Source organism: Elaeis guineensis, chromosome 8 (genome assembly GCF_000442705.2).
Source record: "Elaeis guineensis isolate ETL-2024a chromosome 8, EG11, whole genome shotgun sequence".
Taxonomy (NCBI): domain Eukaryota; kingdom Viridiplantae; phylum Streptophyta; class Magnoliopsida; order Arecales; family Arecaceae; genus Elaeis; species Elaeis guineensis.
In genome coordinates, this window is record NC_026000.2 from 18668755 (window position 1) to 18689690 (window position 20936).

Sequence of the window (20936 nt, forward strand, 5' to 3'; positions counted from 1 at the left end):
TGAAAGGCCTAGGAGGGGAAAGGATAGATGCGAGATAGTGGGGAGGCAGAAATCTCCTAAGGGTAACAGGGAGGTACGGTGCTACAGGTGTAGAAAATTAGGGCACATGAGGAGAGATTGTCTACAGAAGAAGGAAAAAAGAGAAAATTTTAGGTCGGAGTCATCCAGTGCAGTGGCTGAGAGTGATGTATCAGATGATTTACTAATGTTGTCGGCTAGACACAGGGAGGAGGCACATCATTGGTATCGAACTCGGTTAGTTCTTATCACTGTATACCTCACCGGGTGTGTTTTACTTCTTACACACAGGTAGGTAAAAGGCAGCGGATGATACTTGGAGATGGGAGCTCTTATGGTGTTGCAAAAGTGGATTCCATCAAGCTAAAAATATTTGATGGGAGGTTGCGGATATTGACAGATGTGCATCATGTCTCAGATCTCAAGAGGAGCATAGTATCACTTGGGTACTTGGAGGAAAAAGACTACACTTTCAGAAGCAATTCAGAGGTTCTGAAGATCTCCAAGGGTGATAGAATTGTGATGAGAGGGTGGAGGCTGAGGAGTTGTTTGTACCAGTTGGAAGGATTTATTGTGTCTAGGGAAGCCAAGGTGATTACTTCAGCCATGGAGGATTAGTCAGAGGTCTAGTCAGTGCAGATTAGATAGTTGATGGTTGGCTTATCGGATCTACCAATTATGGGTTCGTCGAATCACAAGGAGGTGGAGCACGGAGGATTGGTGTGTCCACACATGGAGGAGAAGGAGCATCGGAGAGAGGTTCCTTCATGGGTGATAAGGAAGGCTATGGCCATGGCACGGGCTCTAGATGGGAAGGTGCAAAGGAAGGTGGAGTTTCTCAATTGCTCAGGCAATGGTGAGTGGGCACCAGGTGAGGGCCTAGAGGTGTATGCATCGGAGTTGGATGCTACAACGGCGACGGAGGACCCAGAGATCTATAAGGAGGCTTCCACAAGCCTGGGCCATAGGAGGATCGGAGGCAGGGGAGTGGTGCTGCTGTCACTCCAGGAGTTTTCGATGCTACGACGAAGCAGATCGCAGGAGCAGTGGCAGTCACAGCTACTGGGACAATGGTGATCAGAGCCACTAAGGCAACGACGAGCAGCCATGGGCTGTGTCACTAAAACTACGGCTGTTGGAGTCGCAGGTGGAGCAACGGTGGTCAAATCCATTGGAGCAGTGATAGGTGGAATTGCTAGGTGTCGTGACAAGTGGAGTCATGGTGGCAGCAGTGGATCTAGCTACTGGATCAATGGTGGATATAGCCATTAATGAAAGGACCAACACAGAGGTGCCTAGACGCAAGATGAGGTTTTCAGCCAATGGGAGGTAGTGGCAGTCTCTCGGACAGCTCTAGGGCTGAGGTATACTGCGGTGGCGAGGAGATCTGCACAGTTGGTTTTCACTCCTCATTGGTCAGATCGTGCGGAAGATCAGACTCGGTGAAGAGTGGTGATCGTCAAGGCTTTGAGGGCACCAAGATGGAGATGATTGATATTCTATGATGCCCACATAGCCTTGGAGGTGATCACAGATGGAGCTATATTCATAGGCTCCTGGTTTACTAGGACGGAAGTTGCCCTAGGGCGGAGGCGGAGCATAGCTTCCATGAGCTCGAGGTTCATGCTGGTGAGGACTTTGAGGTACTTAGTTGGAACTCTGGATACTTAGGATATAAGATGGAGTAAAAAATCAAGCAAAAAAATTCTATCAGTAGTGGAGTCAGCTCGGATCCTGAAGGAGTCGACTCGAATCAGCTCGAGCTGGCTCGAACCTCTGAGAGAGCCGGCTCAAAGGCCAAACAGAGAGCAGCATTTCATGACACACTGCTGGCATGGCCGTCGAGCTGACTCAGGGTCTGACGAGCCGGTTCGACTCGTGGAATAAAACAGTGCGGGATTTCTGTTTGGCTTGGGATTGGTTTTGACCCTAGGGTCTTAAGGCCTAGTTTGTTAGATCTTAAGGTGGCTAACTCAAGGATTTGGACTAGAAATAAGTCCAATGATGAGAGCATATGAGACATGGGTGTACATGGGCTCGGGTGTGTGCTTTCATGTAATTGGGTTTAGCCAGGAGAGTTTTTCAGTTGGAGTTTATTAGGGTTTGTATCTAAATCCTAGGGTATATAAACTATGTATGATAATATATTTGGTGTGGAACCAATACAAAAGTTTTTCTCCCTCAATCTCTCTCTCCTTCTCTCTATTTGCATGCCAAAACCCTAGCCGCCATCTTTAAGAAGGGATTCTTGCAGCCGCCCCCTCTTTGGTGTATTGCTGGTGCATTCCTTATCTTACATCCTTGGGTGCATCTGCACAATAGGGTGTAAGTATTGTACCAAAAGGTGTGTGCATGATACAAACTTATTTTTCATTGAATGCTTCAAACTCTGATATTTGAATATTGGATCCCGTCTGTGGTTCGCATATCTGTAATTTATTGCAGTGACTACAGAATATTAGAGGATTGAAAAGAGGTGACCTCAAGCTTTTCAGTGCAAGTGAAAAATCCATTAGCGCAAAGATTGTCGAAACCTGCATGCTCAATTTGCCTTCAAACAAGATTTTAGAATTAAAAGAATATTATTACATGCCTAAGGTCATTAGAAATATTATTTCTATACCTTTGTTATTAAAATAAAATTATGAATAAAATTAATGGGTAATGGTTGCTACATTTTTTTTCTAATAAATTCTATGGCAATAGTTATATTGATGACAATCTTCTAATTCTTGCACTCAATGAAAATATTTTTTATATTGATAGAAATATGAAAAAAAAAATATGAATATCACATATCTCTGGCATTGCCGCTTTAGTCATATTAGTGAGTCAAGGATAAACAAGTTGTACAAAGAAGAGTTCTTTGACCTATATGATTATATATCATTAGATACTTATGAATTTTGTCTTATGGGTAAGATGACCAAGACTCCATTTTCTGGACATAGAGAGAGAGCAAGGGAGCTATTAGTCCTAGTACATTCAGATGTATGTGGGTCGATGATAACTCGGATCAGAGGTGGATACTCCTATTTTATCATCTTTACGGATGATCTATCAAGATTTGGATATGTGTATCTTATAAAACATAAATTTAAATTCTTTGATAAGTTCAAGGAGTATCAAAGTATGACCAAGAAATAAACTAGAAAAAGTATCAAGGTTCTTCGATCTGATCGAGGAGAAGAATACTTATTCAGTGAATTTTTTGATCATCTTAAAAGTAAAAGTATTCTCTCTAAATGGACTCCTCTTCATACACCACAGCTAAATGGTACAGCAAAAAAGAGGAATCGCACCTTGATGGATATGGTGCGGTCCATGATGTGCTTCACGGATCTTCCAATATTTTTTTAGAAATATTCTCTAGAGACTACCGCATATATTTTAAATAGGATACTTTCGAAGTCTGTTACCAGCACTCCATATAAGATATGGAAAGAAAAGAAGCCGAATCTTAAATATCTTAAGATTTGGGACTGTCCTATTTATATCAGAAATATATTTGAATATAAGTTAAGTACTAGATCAGATAAGTACATATTTATAGGGTATCCTAAGGAAACTAATGAATACTACTTCTATTGTCCTACTGAACAAAAAAATATTTGTTAGTAAGTACGCCACTTTCTTGAAAAAGAAATTTATCCAAGAAAGAGGCAGTGGGAAGAATATTGAACTCAAAAAAGTTCAAAACCTACAAACCATTTCAGAAAAATCTATGGATGATCCATAGGAGATCCTCAACCAGATGAACCTAAGGATGAGGTACTTCCACAATACACACTTCCTCTTCGAAGATCAGATAGAGTGCGACAGGCATCTCTGAGATATGGATTTGTCATTGGAATGATAATGAGATCAGCATCATTAAAAATGATGATCTACTGACCTATTCGAAAGCTGTTATGAGTAGAGACTCTGATAGGTGGCTAGACGCCATGAAATCCAAAATGAACTCGATGTATACCAATCAAGTGTGGATTTTGATTGATGTGCCGAGGGTGTGACCCCAATAAGATGCATACTTCGATTATGAGATCTGACAGATGGATATCATTACCCCTTTTCTCAACAATAATCTGAAGGAAAAGGACTATATGACTCAATCAGAGAGATTTATCTCAAGTGGGAGAGCAAATCAAGTATGCAAGCTGAAGAAGTCAATCTATGGATTGAATTAAGCTTTGAAGAGTTGGAACATCCATTTTGATATGATAGTCAAAAAGTTTAGCTTCATCAAAAAAGTAGATGAGCCTTATGTGTATAAGAAGATAAGTGGGAGTGCTGTTAGTTTATTGGTTCTGTATGTCGATAACATACTACTCATTGAAAATGATATCCCAATGTTGAAATCGATCAGAAAAGCTATCAAATAAGTTTTTTATGAAAGATTTAGATGAAGCATTTTATATACTAGGTATAAAGATCTATAGAGATATATCTAAAAGGATGCTAAGTTTGTATCAGTCTTGGTACATAGATCTCGTTTTGAAGAGATTCAATATGGAAACAAGTAAAGAGATTACTTGCCTATAAGATATGGCATACATCTCTCTAAGAAAATATATCATAAGACTCCAGAGGAGAGGAAGAGAATGAGTAAAATCCCTTATGCTTCGACTATGGGATCAATTATGTATGCCATGCTATGTACCAAGTCTGATATAGCCTATCTTTAGACATAGCTGGTAGATTTCAGGTTGATCCAGGGGAGGATCATTGCAAAGCTGTGAAAAATATTCTTAAGTACTTGAAGAGGACTAAAGATATTTTTTCTTATATATGGAGGAGAATCAGAGTTAAAACTAGAGGATTATACAGATTTTAGTTTTCAATTTGATATAGATGATAGCAAGTCAATATCAGAGTATGTGTTTATCCTGAATGACGAAGCAGTAAGTTGGAAGAGTTCCAAAATAGTTGACTGTAGCTGACTCAATCTCTGAGTCAGAATATATCACTGTTAGTGAAGCCACTAAGAAAGCTATCTGGATGAAGAAATTTATCACAAAATTGGATGTGGTTCCTGAGATAGAATGATTAGAGCCAGTTTATTGTGAAAATACTAGGGTTGTTGCTTAAGTCTGGGAACTTAGTTCTCATTAAATGTCCAAGCACATCCTCAGATGCTTCCACCTCGTTCGAAAGATTCTTGAGAGACAACATCTTGTCTTAAAATGAGTTTATACTAAGAATAATATAATGGACCCATTCATTAAGGCCATACCATAGCAGCTATTTGATCGTCATCTCGATACTATGGGATTGAGATACAAAGGCGATTGGCTTTAGTACAAGTGAGAGATTAAAAGAAGAATGTCCTACAAGCCAATCGTATGAGTAATGCGATGAGACTTTTCTGTGCAAACTTCTAACTCATGTAATGATATTATTCATTAATTAATAAAATGAAGTATTGATTCATTATTTTAGCTGCATCTTATTGTATTTAAAATTATGATGAATCCTATAGATTAGAGCAATAATTTTAGAGTCACGAAGAGTTCATGCTTGTGAAACCTAAAATCTTAAAACTCTAATTCTAAATATTTTTAGTCATTGAAATATTGAGTCGGAGATCAATATTCCAGATAGACTGGCACATCCTATATATGCTCGATAGAGAGGGTGGCTGATTTCACCGACCACTTGTGGAAGACACTAATACGAGGATGTGAGTGCTTATGAGAGAATAAGTTCACTGAATTGACTCACTGACAGTAATATCTTATGGAGCCTTACTTGCATATCAAAAGTTATTTTCTTAGTGAGAGTTGTGCAAGTGATCCTTAGATCTGAGATCACTATAAAATCTTATGCACATGAATCCATATTTTAATTCATACCAATACATAGTATTAAGACATGTACGAGATATTCTGTATGAGGTTGTGAGTCGATCAATAAGGAATCGATCACTTCTAGTAAGAGGAGATGGCATCCTATGAATTCTCATCTCTAGATGACTCAAAAAAAAAATTTTGATCAAAAACAGGATAAAAATTAGAAAGTGTCTCAATACTTCATCGTTGGAGTCATCATTGGTTGATGAAAAATTGATATTAATATGTATTTAAGTTTGATATATTTTCATACTCATGAACATATTCGGGATATAGGGATGATCGAAGGATTGAATTGTATGGTAACTTACTACTGAATGATATATTTGATATTTTCATCAAATTTTATATTTTCTGGATAGTCATGATATGTTGCTAGACGTCAATCTTGACTTGTATGTTTGATTAAATAATTAAAAAATTTAATTCAATCACCAATTATAAAGCGTTCTAATTACTGAACTCGAGTTAACACAATTTGGACCTTAATCGATTAGAAAAAATCTAATCAAATTAGATCAACTTACTCCCGGACCTACTACTGGCTAGATATGGAACCCAATGGATCACACACAAAGAAAACTAATCAAGAATTTAATTGAATTAGTTGGTGTTTGCAGAATAAACATACTAGTACGTGTTGCAAACCCTAGTTCTTGATTCGAATCAGATTCGGATTTGGTTTTGATTTGGGCTGAATTAATTTGATTAGGCTCATAATTGGTTTGGGACTAATTTAGGTTAGCCAAGAGTTGGCACCTATTTGGCTTTTTCTGATTTGGTTTGGACCCAATTGGATTGGGTCAAAACTTATCTCTTGGCGCCATAACTAGATATGGACTAAAGAGTCCATATGGTTATAGATTTTAAATCCCGCACACCTAACTCATTTCTTTCATATTTTCCACACCCCAAAGGGTGAATGGTGCATGGATTAATGGCCATTGGATGGGGATCAAAGGCCTGGATTGATGGTGCCCCTTGAGAAGCTTAACGACTTTTCGAAAATCATCGATGAATACATCAGAGAGTTGTTTCTGCACCCCCTTTTGAAGAGTCTTTCTGTTTGAAGGCAACTCTTCATATTTATCTAATTTTTTTGGATGTTGGATAATCTTAGAAAATGTGAGGAGGCATGAGAAAAGGATGAACGCCCCTTCGAAAAAACACCGATGAAACATCGGTGATTTAATTCAGTGCCAATATGAAGAGTCCTTCTACTTTAAGGCAACTCTTCATAAAATCCTGATTTTTTGGGCATAGAATTTCATGGATAAATATGGGAGGAGGCGTGAGGAACAGATGGCTTTGGTTGAGATTGCATCCTTATGCTAATTATAAATAGGGGGCGTGCCATCGGATGAAGGCAATCAATCCCTCCATCTCTTCTTTCTTATAAAGTTTTTTAGATTGTCCAATTAGTTCCTTTCCTTTCCTTATCAAGACAAGTCTTGTTTGGAAAGGACAAGTCTAATTTTAGGATAAGGACTTAGGAAGAGAATTAAGGAAGATAAGAAAAAAAGAAAGGAAGAGAAAGGGAAGCCAAGAGAAGAGGGAGAGAAGCCAAGCACTGGAGAAGTGTTGTGCTGCCCAAAAAGCTAGGAGAATTTTTTTAAAAAGAATTCAGCAAGAAGAATCAAGGAGCTAGTGTCTTGAATTCAGTTTCTGTGTAGATCACCGTTGAAGGACGAACATTTGGACATCTAGTAGAAGTTGGAAATAGTGCTTTAGGTATTCTTCTTATCCTGTCTGTTTAAATATATGCTTTGATTGTTATTATCAAGGATTCTTGGTGATTTGAGTTTCAATACGCTATGATATTTTGAATGAAAATTTTAAATACCTGAGCATTCCACTGCACCATCGGAACCAACAGAACTTGAGATAGCTCGAAGATGGAGACTCCCAAGTGATGAACACCCGATGGGTCACTACAAGAGTGGGGGGAGTCCAAGGGACCTAAGGTCTCAAGGCCAAATCAATCAATAGAATATGAACAATCTCAATTGTCCACATCAGAGCTCTTTCCAAAACAAATCTCATGGAGCACCTCTTCGACCCAAAAATAAGAAAATTCCCAATCTCCCAAATATGATAGGCAACTCGAATACCCCATGCCCCGAAAGCCTTTGAGCTAGCACTCCACCGCACCATGTCTAAGAAGACCTATGCTGGGGACTCTGGCTAGGTGGTCCTCATGAGGTAGCCTGCCAAACGCCAGACCTGCAAGACTCCCGAACCCAAAACAAGGCATGCTCCACCTCTCAAGCTCCATATCACAAGCTGGACAGCTAGGAGGGAGGCCCATCCCTCTATCCCTCAGCATAGACTTAATAGGAAGATGACCTCAGCCTCAAGCAACCTTCTGCAAGAACAAGCTGACTCTCAGATGCACCCTAATCCTCCAAATCCAAGCACCACCCCCTCTCTTTTGTTTTGGTTGGGAATCAGCCTCTGGAGCTCAACTTACGAGCATAAATATAAATTACCAAAAAAGAGACTATTTTGAAAAATAAAAAGTGAGCACTGGTTGTAGAATGGATGCGCACAGAATACCAAAATTTGATGATAAAATCTTTAAGTACGAACTTTGGATGCCAAAGTCAGTTAGTTCTGCATAATGCATTCAATCTTTCTTCTTAGATTGAAATTCCTTTTCTTAAATCTTGATATTAGTGATGCAGAATTTTGTCCAAAATTTTTTTTTTGAGTTTTATCCCTTTTTTCTTCCCCTTTCATTGAGAAAATTATTTTTTCTTTTTTTTTTTTTTATACATGCTAAACATAAACTTGAGCTGTAAATGGTTGCCAGTGTAGGGAGCTTCTCTCCTAATTCCTGGTTGGAGTGGTTTCACCGCATATTGCTGAGGCTGCTACAAAACGGTTAGTTGGTCCATGGCATGGAGTCTCAGATAGAAACGATTTTCCTGTGTTTTGTTTATTTGAGATGAGTTATTTGCTGGCTGATCAATTGGTGGCATATCTAATTGCCTTCGCTTCAATCTATCAACTCTTTCTGCTTTCTGTTTACAGGAGAAGCACCACTCCAACATCTTTTTAAGGATTTGGAGTCTGATAGTTTTGCGAATGATAAGCTGATAGATGATCTTATTGTGGAATAGTATTTAAGTAATCTGATGTGCATGTATTTGTCTCAGAAGTCAAACGCAACATGATACGCTAAAATTTGAATCTCTCTGCTCGAACCTTTCTTCTCCAAACCACTGTACTCATGGATGCATGTTTGAAACTTCCAAAATCTTTGACGTTGACACAGCAATAACATCTTTTCTTTTTTTATCTACTATTTTTTGGTTTATATTGTTGTTTTTAATTTTGAGAAGAGCTGACAAGAAGGATGATTCAGACTTGGATCAGCCACAGCCGACTTGGATCAGTATCAACATTCTCTATTTCATTGAATAAATGGGTATGTAGCTTAAGTGTGTGGTTGTGTGACCAGACATCTATTTTATTTTAAATGATGAAATAATCTTCTCTAACTAGCCCATATAGTGTGTTCATAAGCTTGAAACACATTCAAACACCTTCATGTATCCCCTCAGCCAAACACTTCATGAGATGGCTGGCCTCCACTATATTTATGCAAGGAAAAGGCACTTGAATTTGTTTTCATAAAAAGAATTCTGATCCACTGGGCTTATGTCCATGTTTGGCATTTTATCCCTGTTCCTAGTTCCATCTTGGTACAGATTTTGCAGGGTTGTGAAAGGGCTGCTACGCTGAAAATATTGTTTGTTTGAAAGATTTAATTGGTTCCTTCTTATTAAGCTTTATGAAGATCATGCTCGGCACACTTAGCAGTCCCTGTAAGAACTCGATGTGCTGATGCTCCCTCCAAGCATGATAAGGTGTTGAGAAAAAATTAGAGAGGTCTGGCAAAACTAGAACCAGAAAAAAATCAGAGTATGATGTGCTAAGAACAAGGAACATATACTTCACAACAACAAACCAACTGGTGCTTATAATTGGCCGACCGCAATGTGAAGTCGAACTTTTAAGTATTCAAGGCAATAGGTAGAAAAAGAAGAACGAAATGCTAAGATCAGATGCACGACAAGTTTTAGCCATAACATGTGATAAGACAGTTCTCCAAATGTGGGAGCCACATGAATGTGGGAAGGTTACCCATCGGGAGAAGAGATTTCTTTTCTTCATAGGCCAAATACTTGTGTTTTCTAGAAGTGGGGTTAACTTGTTTTGATGTTTTAATGGGGGAGAACTATGAGGAATAAAAGATAAACAAATGGGAATGCAAGGAAGAAAAGGTTTTGTTGAGCAACTTTTCTAGAATTTTTTGCCATAGTTTATCTTCTTTTCATGATCTTCTGGGGCTCGAAAGCTTGACTCCCTACTCCTTAATCATTTCTTTTGGATAAATTACGTTTTTGATCCCTCAATTGAGTCGGATATTCTTAAAAGATCCCTAAACTATAAAAAATTAAAATTTAGCCCCTGAACTATTGAAACTATTTTAACGTTACCATCAGATATGATTCCAATAGTTTTCTCTCATTAAAAATCCGATGTGACAACTACCAGTACTTACGTGGAGCAAACTTTACTCGCATGACTTAAACCAGTGCTGATGTGGCTTAAAATATTTTAAAAAATACTACTAACATGACCAAAATCTCTAATTTTATCTTTTTCTCCGTATCTCTCATCTCCTATCTATCTTCTTTTTATCTCCCAAAATCTTAATGGAAAAAACAACAAAAGCTCTCTTCCCTTTATGGCCCTTGTCTCCTTCCTATCACAATCTTTTCTTCTTTATCTCTCAGCATTCCATCTCATTGAACTCTCCCCACCCACCCCCTCCCCAGATCTCTCATCTCCCATATTTCTTCTTCTCATCCCCCAAAATCTTAATGGAAAAAGAAGGGAAAGAAAGAAAATCCTCTTCTCTCCATAGCTCAAGCCTCCTTCTCCCTCCCAACTATTTTTTTTTTTATTTTTCACTACTTCATCTCACTGAACTCTCTCTACCCACCCTCTCTTCAAATATCTCATATCCCGTCTCTCTTTTTCTCATCCCCATACTTCCAATGAAAAATGAAGAGAAAGAAGAAAATCCTCCTTTCCTTCATGACCTTATCCTCCTTCTTTGCTCGGTTCTTCTTCTCCATTTATCTCCCATCACCTCCTTCTAATACCTCCCACCGAGCCGATGCCAGTTTCACCATCTTCTCTTCCAATTCCAACCCCAATGTCCTCAAATAATAATTCCTCTTAGCAAGAAGGAAGAAAAAAGAGGGACCGAAAGATAATCAGAGAAGAAAAAAAGAAAATTAGATTGGGGAAGAAGAAATGATTATTGTTTTTGCCATGTCAATAATTTTTTTAAATCTTAATACCATATAAGTACCATATGAGTACCAGTGGTTGCCATATCAGATTCCTGGTGAGAGAAATCTGTCTATCTAAGGACAACATTAAAATAATTCAAATAGTTCAGGAACTAAATTTTAGTTTTTTGCAGTTTAGAAATCTTTTAAAAAAATCCAACAAAGTTCAAAAATCAAAAAAATAATTTATCCATTTTTTCTGCAACGATTGCTTTACAAGGTCAGTATATATAGACACTAGCATCAACCATATGGGCGGGTTTGGGTTTAGGGATAGCAACGGATAGAGTTTGAATAGGGTATTTTACTAACCATCTCCAAATCCGAACTTAATATCCTATACTCAAATTCTACTCGATATTCGATTGGATAAGAAAAGAGATATCCATCTCCATACCTAATGAATTCGAGGATACCCACGGGTAACCTATTTTTCTGTATCCAACCCATACCTGCCCCATATCCATCCCATACTAAAAAAAATAAACAACTAAAATAATTTTATGAATTAAAGATGAAGCACTATTATGGGATGAATTGAAATTATCTATTTAAAGACAAAATCATAATGAAGAAAAGAAAAAAAGTAATTATTATTATTATTATTGGTATTTTGAACAAGTTTATATTCCTCAATTTATAAAGATGGAAGGACATTATTTTTAAATAAAACAAGACTATCTCTATTAGAACTTATTTAAAATGATAAAGAATTCAAAATTATAATATTTTTAAGATATAAAAATATTAATTATATTATTCTACAGTAAACAATATTAAGTAAAGAAGAAGCTTGAGATACTAAAAGATAATGAAAATGAAGAAAAAATATACAAATACAATTCAATAATTGATGAAACTAATATAATTATCATATTAACTATAAATTGAATATATATATATATTCAGGTATGGATTCGAATATTATCCATATTCATAAGTTTGGATCGGATTCAGATTTGAGTAGAAAACAGTACCATTCATATCCGTGCTATAGTTTTTGAATTTTTTTCAAATTCGATCACACTCTATATTTCATATTTGATCGGATTTGAAAAAATACATATCCATCGGATCAGATCGATTGTACTATCCCTATTTGGATTGCATCTTTCACGTCAAAGAATGATTTGTCTTCCCTTGCATGAATCCGGCAATAGCTATTTTGAGATGTACTTACATAGATGAACGAATGGAGTTCGAAGTGCTTTTAGATCCAAGACTATCCATCACCTGGAATCATGAAGGAAGATCAATTATTTTTTCCCATGAAAGGTAAACTCCAACCCATCCTGAAGTTGTTAGGTTCAAATTGAAGAAGCTTCTCGTAACATGGTGCCATTATGGTCGGCCATATAAGATGTCACAATCATTTCATCCTTCGAGTGAAAGGGTAGATGGTCTTATAATTGCCACGGAAGTTTTTGAATAAAAAATGAAAAAGAAAAGTTTTTGAGAAAAAAATATTTTGATGGTCCATATTATTAAAAAAAAAGGTAGCTAGTGCTGATCCATACTAACACTTTCTCTCCAATAATTGCTGGAAGCTAACAGCCGAAGGATTGGAATGGGCTGGAACTGGAACTCGGACACGAGCGTCGATGAAAGCGCTCGGCTGTACCCGGATTCGCGGTGTACAAACCGGCCAAGAGGAAACCGACATGGCGGCAGTCTGACGAGCGAGGCGTGGATCCAGCAGCGGAAGTGGCCATCCCTCCGTGCCGCAGCTTTCGGTCGGAGCCGTTACACCACATGCTTCACTAGAAATCTTACGTTTCTTGTCATTTAGATCATTCTTTTTTGCCTGGTCCCCCCCCGTACCTCCGTTTTTGTACTGCTGTAAGCTTTTACTGCTTCCTATTTGAAAAAAAAAAAAAATTCCTTTCCATCCATCGATCTTAAGAGAAGGCTTAATCTTAAAGAATTAATAGAGCTTACATAGATCTAATTACGCTATCTATGATTGATAAGTATAATTGAAATCAGTATAGATTGAAATGGTTGTCAAAATAATCATATTTTTTGATATATTTAATTTTAAAATTAAAATTAAAATTAAAATAAAATTTAAATATTAAAAAATATATATATTAAATTTTAAAAAATTAAAATATTTAAATTTTTTTAAAATTAAAATAAAAATATTTTTTTTAAAAATAAACAATTTGAATTAAAATCAACTCATTATCATTCCCATTTCAGCCAAACATGCTTTGGTTACTTACACCAAAATAAAATATTTTTATTTTTTTGAAAATATTTTCATCCGAATTTACTGTATTGTGTGGAAGAAAAAAATATATATTTTTTTCTCCCAACTTGATTTTTGCTTGGTTAACACCGGTCATAGCAGGCAAATACTAAACGACACATAAAAAGGCATGGCATAAAAGATAAGATTTTGATTATTCTTATTTTTGGGATTCCTCCACATTCTAAGCTGACAAGTCCATCTGTACCACGTGGGCAGTGCGTTGGCAGCAAGCGAGGCCATGTGAAAGTCTTGCTGGAAAGATAGTTTATTCTTGTCCTCGGTCGCGATTGTTGGAGTTCAAATAGGCGGTTTAGCAACCCGAACGCCCCAATCATTGCACCAGCCTCCACACACACACACAAACGCACTCCTTTCTCTCTTCTCCCAATGCATCATTCCCTTGTCCGTTTTTAACTCCAAAGCAATTGATAAAGAAAACCTGATACCGTGGAGTTATCTCAATCATTTAGTTCGTAATTAAAATAAAAATTAAAATTAAAATAATTTAAAATTAAAATGATTAAATTTTTTGAAATATTTAATTTGTGATCGAAATCGAAATAAAAATAAAAATTTGAATCCATAAGAGAGAATAGAGATTGAGTTCTATATACATTGAGTCATTTTCATTCCACTTTGGAATCGAAATCGGAATAGAACTCCTCCCAATCCAACGGTTGGAATGAGAGTCACCCATTCCGATTTCGATTCCAAACCTTCACTCTCCTCAACCAAACATCCCCTAAAAGTATTTACTTTCATCAGTAGAGTTGATGTACTAACCATCAAACACTTCAAGAATTCAGCCAATACAGCTACATTATCTAACAGATTAATGTGATTCACAAGGGCAAGCAAGACATCACTTGTGGCTTTTAATGCAAGCAAACCTTGTAAAACCATAGGTCATTACAAAAATTTTTACCATTAACAAGCTATCAATCCTACTTCAGTCGGAGTAATCAGACATCGCTAATGAGCAATTCGATGAGCCCGGCAGGGCCATGCTCCTGTCCGAAGAAGCGGCGGTGGCAGCATCGATGGTGGCCTCCTTAGGCTCATCGATCACCGGTCGTCTGATCTCCTTAAGCAATGCAGCAACATCCTTCATAGTGGGCCGGTCATCGGCGCGAGGACTAGTACAGAGGACTGAGATGGCAAGTGCTTGCAGCATTTCTTGTATCTGGTGGTCCAGACTGCCTCTGAGCCGTGGGTCAAGAAGATCTCTTGGGTCTCGCTTGCTGTGCAAGTGGTCACGGACCCATTGAACCAAGTGAGCTCCTCCAGGAAGTGTAGGGTCCAAAGGATGTCTTCCTGTGAGGACCTCAAGCAGAACAACACCATAGCTGTAGACATCACTCTTCCCCGTGATTCGTTGCATCGAAGCATACTCTGTTACAGAAAAACAAATGATTAATTTTTAATGATAATGGAATATATAACATATAACCCTATAGATCCCAAAAGTATCTAAGCTTATTATTCACCTTTTAAACCTAATCTCCATCAACCAGGCTTGTCTCATCTAACAGAGGCTGCCTCTGTGGATCGAAGTGTTATCCATAAATTATAAGAGCTTTCTATGTATGGCTCTCTAACACCTTAGGTTCTAGGAATCAAGGCCTAGTTTTAAGCCAAGGGAACTTTTAATTGGTAAACACTTTAAGACAGCTTAATATAATACTAAGAACACCAATTGGTCAGAAGAAAATTATCATATAGCTCATAGCAAGGCAAATTCTATCAAAAAAAAAACACAATAGCTTTGAATTAATCTTTAAAGACATGAATTAAAAGTTAAACTGGATAATAATAATTACCTGGAGCTATGTATCCATAAGACCCAGCAATGCGAGGAGCCTTGGAATCCAACTTGCTAGCATAAGCACCATCATTAACCCGGGTCAAAACTCTAGCCAGCCCAAAGTCCGCCAGGTATGGCTCAAATCTTGGCCCCAACAGAACGTTCATGGCCTTCACATCGCCATGCAAGATGGCCGGCACGCAGTCGTGGTGCAGGTAGGCGATGGCGTGCGCCACCCCAACCGCAATCTCGTATCTCGCCTCCCACTCTGCCACCCCCTTCCCGCTCCGGTGAAGGAACCCGCTCAGGCTCCCATTCGGCAAATAGTTGTAGAACAGTAGCTTCGTGCTCCGATTCGCTCCCCATCCCAGTAGCCGGACGATGTTCCGGTGCCGTATCGATCCCAGTGCAGTGATCTCATTGGTAAACGCCCCTGACTCGTCCGACGACCACATCTTCTTGACGGCCAGCGTGTCGCCTGTCGGAATTCTGACCTTGTAGACGACCCCCGAGCTTCCTGTTCCGATCACATTCGCCGACGTTAGTCCCCGGACTACTTCCTCCACCGAGAAATCGAGCTTCTGATACAGAGTGACCTCCCATGCGCCACCATCTGCATCTCCACGCAGGCTGGTGCGAGTGCGAACCAGCACGTAGGCGGCCATCAGGAGCAGCACGACGCTTACACTGATGAGGACCGACATGGCGAGCTTCAGGGCAGAGATGGTGGTCCTGCTAGATGAGTCCTCATGGGCCGTGGGACCGCCAGAGATGAACAGGCCATGGTTTCCGGCGAGATCGGAGAGTGGGAGCTTGCGGAAGAACGGGGTGTCTGGCAATTCACCGGAGAAGGTGTTGAAGGAAATGTTCAGAGCTACAAGGTTCTGGAGCGAGGCTAGTGCGTCGAGGTTCCCGGTGAGCTCGTTGTGGGAGATGTCGAGGCAGCCGAGCTTCCCCAGGCCGGAGAATTCGCTTGGAATCTCACCAGTGAAATGGTTGCAGCTGAGGTTGAGTGAGATTTCGAGGGATGGAAGCTGGCCTAATTCCGGCGGTATCTCACCGGAGAAAGCATTGTCACCGAGATCCAGCTGTTGTAACTTGCTGCAGGATCCAATCTCCACCGGAATCCTGCCGGATAGCAGATTCCTCCCGGCGATAAGCTTGGTCAGCTCCTGCAACGACCTGATGCCGGGACTCAGCGGACCGGTGATCCTGTTATCCGAGACGTCAATGAATTGGAGGTTCTTTGGGAATGAATCAGGCAAGGCTCCATTGAGAGCATTCGAATGAAGATCGAGGAATTCGAGATCCTCGCATCCTGATACCGCCGGTGGGATCTGACCTATGAGCCGGTTGTTGCTCAAGTCAAGGAAATTGAGGTTCTTTAGATTACCAAGCTCGGCGGGGATGGCCCCCGCAAGCCGGTTACCATTCAGCCGGAGCCGGAAGAGCCTAGTACAGTTCCCGACATCCGGTGGTATGAATCCTGACAATTCATTGGACAGGAGGAGCAATTTGGTAAGATTCTGCAGCCTGAAGAGTTCCCTCGGTATCGGCCCGGTCAGATTGTTGTAAGAGAGATCGAGCGATTGAAGGTTGTGGCATCGGGCCAAGTTCGCCGGAATATTCCCTGTCAGCCTGTTCTGCCAGGCATAGAACAGGGTGAGATTTTCCAATTTCTGAAAATCTATCTGGATCTCGCCGGAGAGCCAGTTGTTGTCCACCTCGAGATCGGTCAGAGCAGTGCAGTTGGAGATTTCGGGTGGTATCAGACCTGTCAGCTGATTACTACTCAACTGAAGCTGTTGAAGCTCTGAGAGGTTCCCGATGCTTCTAGGTATGCTTCCAGTAAGAAGATTCAGTGACAAGTCCACAAGAACAAGCTCTTTGCATCGCCCCAGCTCCGGAGGGATCGCTCCCACCAAGTTGTTCTGCCATAAGAGTAGACTCTGAAGCTTTTGGACCTCGCCAAGCTGTGCTGGAATGAAACCTGACAGAGAATTCTGATACAGGTACAAGCTTGTCAATTCAGTACAATTGCCAATCTCTTCTGGGATTGGACCTGAGAGGAAGGCAGTGTAGATAGCAATGGTCTGGATCTTCTTCAGCAATCCAATTGTGGAAGGGAGGCTCCCTGATATACCGGTTTCGGCGAGGCCCAGCATGGCAAGGTTGCTGCAGTTTCCAATCTCTGGAGGCAATATGCCTTTGAGATCTTGGTTCCCCCCGGCACGGAAAACTTCCAGCTTCTGTAGTTTTCCAATGGTGGGTGGGATCTCACCACTGAGATTATTGTCAAATAAAGTTAGATAAGTAAGGCTTGAGAGGTTGCCAATGTCAGAGGGAATGGCTCCTTGCAGAGAATTGGAATTCAGAGAGAGAGACACAAGCTTGTTCAACTTGCAGATCTCTGCTGGGATCTCGCCGGATATTTGGTTTCTGCTGATGTCTATGAAGGCCAGCTCCTGGTAGTCTCCAAATTCTTTTGGGATTGGGCCAGTGAGGTTGGTGGCAGAAAGAATGAGTGTCTTCAGGGACTTGAGAGATTGGAAATTTGAAGGCAATGGACCTTGAAGATTCACTGACTTCAAGCTTAGGCCGATGACTTCGGATTTGGCATTGCAGGCGATGCCGAACCATTTGCATGGATCGGGGTCCGAAGGCTTCCATGACCTGAGTGCATCTGTGGTGCTGTTGAGAGTTTGCTTCCATGATAAGAGAGCCAGGGCTTGGTCATCAATAGAGAGGCAGCACAAGAAGGAAGAGATTATGGTGAGGAGGAGAAGAATTATGGAACTGAAGGTGTGGAAACTAGAGGACAGTGATTGTGGGTTTGAAGGCATTGGTGATGGGAGAAGGGGAGAGGAGATGATCTGTGTTGGGATTGTAGAGGGAGGAACCCCATGTTTTGTTTATAGTAGAAAAGCATGAGATCTGGATCCAAAGAACAGGTTTGCTTTTTAATTTTAATATGTTTGCTGTTGTTTTGATTGTCGGATGCATGCAGATGGGCTTTGGTTTAGTTTATGCAATTGGGTCTGGGTTATGCTATTAGATTGGTAGAAAGTTGGCTGGTTGGGGATGACATGAAGGGCTGGATAATTTAATCGTGGAGAGAAACAGAGAGGAAGGTAGGTTTTGGGATAACATGGGTTGTGGCTACTGTCATTATATATTTTATATAGTTGATACTTTTTTTGTGTTTGTTTCTTTAATACATATAACATTCGGGAAATGGTTTGACTACCTATTCTTTTGTTTCAGTAGGCAACATAATTACATCTTCTTTTCTTCAGCTGAGATGACAGAGGGTGGTGTTTACTTGGTAACTTGGGAGAATAGAAGTTTTTCTTCTAAAAAAGACCTTGTATCGTTGAAATTTATTCCACTTTCCTCTGTATATTTGGTTCATCAAGCGGGTAATCTCTTCCAATACTTGCAGCACACTTAAGGTTAGGAGTCAGTGTGTTTTAAAGCATGGAGAGAAAATGTTCCAAATTATCAAAAAGTACATGACCCAGCACTTCACTTATTCATTATAAATTCACTGGCTATTCATTGCCAAATAATACACCAGTCAGATTAACAAGACCCTCTTTTCCTACTTATTCATGAAATTATGTAACTGTTAATTATGTTATTTCTGGTCATTATATCAGTTATTTAAGCCGTTGTTTTCATTGTTGTTTGCTTTTCCATGCTTACTCTTTCTGCATGTCCTAGCAAATAGGCGTAATAATTTACTTTCATATATATTTTTTATTTTTTGGTTTGAAACCTTCCCAGTTTATTCTTGTATTTGTTCTGTCATTTTTATTTTTAATTCTAAATCTTTAGTAGATTATTTGAGACTCCTTGTTTTACTTTTTGCACTTGATTGGAATCTCATGGTTCTTCTAAGAAGCTTTCATGCAGGTCAGCTACCATAAAGAGAGAGAACTAACATTAAAATCAAAATGTTCCTTTCTGCATTTCTTTTTCCTGAAATTCTGAAAGCCTGACTATCATTTAAAGGATGGAAACAAGTTTTTAATTGATTTCCTTTAGTTTGCAACTATAATCAAAGGAGAGAAGTGTTTATGCTCTATATGACTGATTTGTTCAGGTATCATTCATCTCATTTGGAAAGTTGAAATAACTTCTTGTAAGTTTTAAAAATGAGCATTAAATTTTTTTTTTTCTAGCGTTCTTTCTTGCTATGTTAATTCAATACAAGACATTTGTGGAGTTCTCTTAGTAATACAAACAATGCTTGTTAGAGGAGCAAGAGAGGAATCTTGAGGTGCACATGCCAGTAAAGTAGGGATTGGTTAATTTTAATCCTAAAAAAATTAGCAGCCAAGGTCATGTGAAAGGGCGGCAATCGCTGGGAAATATTAAGAAGAATACCAAGAACATCAACATGTCTTTGAGTGGAAGGGACAACAAGGGCAACATGGAGCTTCTCTCCTATTCTAATCTTTGCATTTGTCAAAACTCCATGAAATTGTTAATAACCCCAGAGTTCTCTCGAGCATCAGGGGACAGGTAGACCCTCATGGGGTTCAACCTTCAATCACCACATATAAACAAAGGCCAGTCCGAAAAGAACAAAGCCTACCCCCATCCATGACTTCCCTAAATAAATTTATTAATGATGGATTTTATTTTACATTTGGTTTGCTGAATCTGAAGTTCAAATCATGGTTTACTTCAATAAGAAATAACCCAATAATGTTTAGCTTGTTTTATCATCAACCACTTCGATGGTGAGTATCAACCACTAATGTAGATGATTTACTTCTATGATTCTAGTGATATACAATTCTTTGTTAAGGATTTAGACAAATCAACAAATGTGAGAAGGAAAATGTCTTAACATGGTGGTTCTTATCGATAAAGACGTCTGGTTTGATTGTAATCATCGGCTAGTATTATTATTTTTATTGATAATCCAATGATGAAAGTAGTTCCTTTCCTTTTTTTTTGGGATTTAAACACTACTTGCAGTGAATCAAGTGGTGTAAAGTCATATCAACCACTTATCATATTAGAGGCAAATCAACCAAAATCTCCAATTGTGGGTTCAAATCAACTGGAAGGGTGAGAATGCAAAGGCTTTCACATGGTGATGATGGACAGTTTTGGGGACAGATTTAGTGGCACACATGGGGTTCAAAGTTTGTGTAACTGGGATGGAAGCATCATGGGACAAAGAGTATCTAGATCCAATCGAGAGAGAGAGAGAGAGAGAGAGAGATTACGTGGATAGAAGCATTATGGGAATAAAGAGGATCTGGATCCAATCAATAGAGAGAGAGAGTCATAGTGTGAAAGACAACATGGAGCACATGAAAGGGAAGTAGTGAAGTGGTTGTGGTGGTGAAGTTATTGCTGGATTTTGTTAACATAGTCTGTTCCTTAGTCGAGATGTAATGCATGTTCTTTCACATCTAATGCTTCCATTACTTTTCTGACATCAAGTTATTTTAGAACAACTCGTAGCCAAACATGCCCATCTTTTACAGTGCCAGTTATGATTGTTACAAACAAAAAAGGACTAGTCATAGCTTAATTATAGAGAAACAGTTTGCACTCCATTTGACAATCTCTATTTGTCTTCTTTGGTTTATTGATTTTGTCTTTCCTTGGCATTTTACCAT

General features: G+C 39.1%; 1 protein-coding gene and 1 long non-coding RNA gene across 2 annotated transcripts; one reads left to right on the forward strand and one right to left on the reverse strand.

Moving 5' to 3' along the window:
* Window positions 1-7190: 7190 nt before the first annotated feature.
* On the forward strand, window positions 7191-9248 carry LOC140859614 (uncharacterized). The gene is made up of 3 exons (XR_012143156.1): window positions 7191-7598; window positions 8680-8750; window positions 8901-9248. It is a non-coding gene; the product is annotated as an uncharacterized lncRNA (long non-coding RNA).
* Window positions 9249-14195: 4947 nt separating this feature from the next.
* Window positions 14196-18410, reverse strand: LOC105049940 (uncharacterized). Its single transcript, XM_010929747.4, has 2 exons — window positions 15311-18410; window positions 14196-14882 (listed from the first exon to the last, which is right to left on the reverse strand). Exons 1-2 carry the CDS (start codon window positions 18135-18137, stop codon window positions 14440-14442), a joined length of 3270 nt encoding a protein of 1089 aa, XP_010928049.1. The 5' UTR covers window positions 18138-18410; the 3' UTR covers window positions 14196-14439.
* Between the last annotated feature and the right edge of the window lie 2526 nt (window positions 18411-20936).

Bases quoted from the DNA above. Each gene is read 5' to 3' on its own strand.
- LOC105049940 (XM_010929747.4), bottom strand. From the start codon at position 18,137: ATGCCTTCAAACCCACAATCACTGTCCTCTAGTTTCCACACCTTCAGT. The intron at 14,883-15,310 runs GTAATTATTATT...TTTCTGTAACAG, and splicing joins TTATGGATACATAGCTCCAG to AGTATGCTTCGATGCAACGA.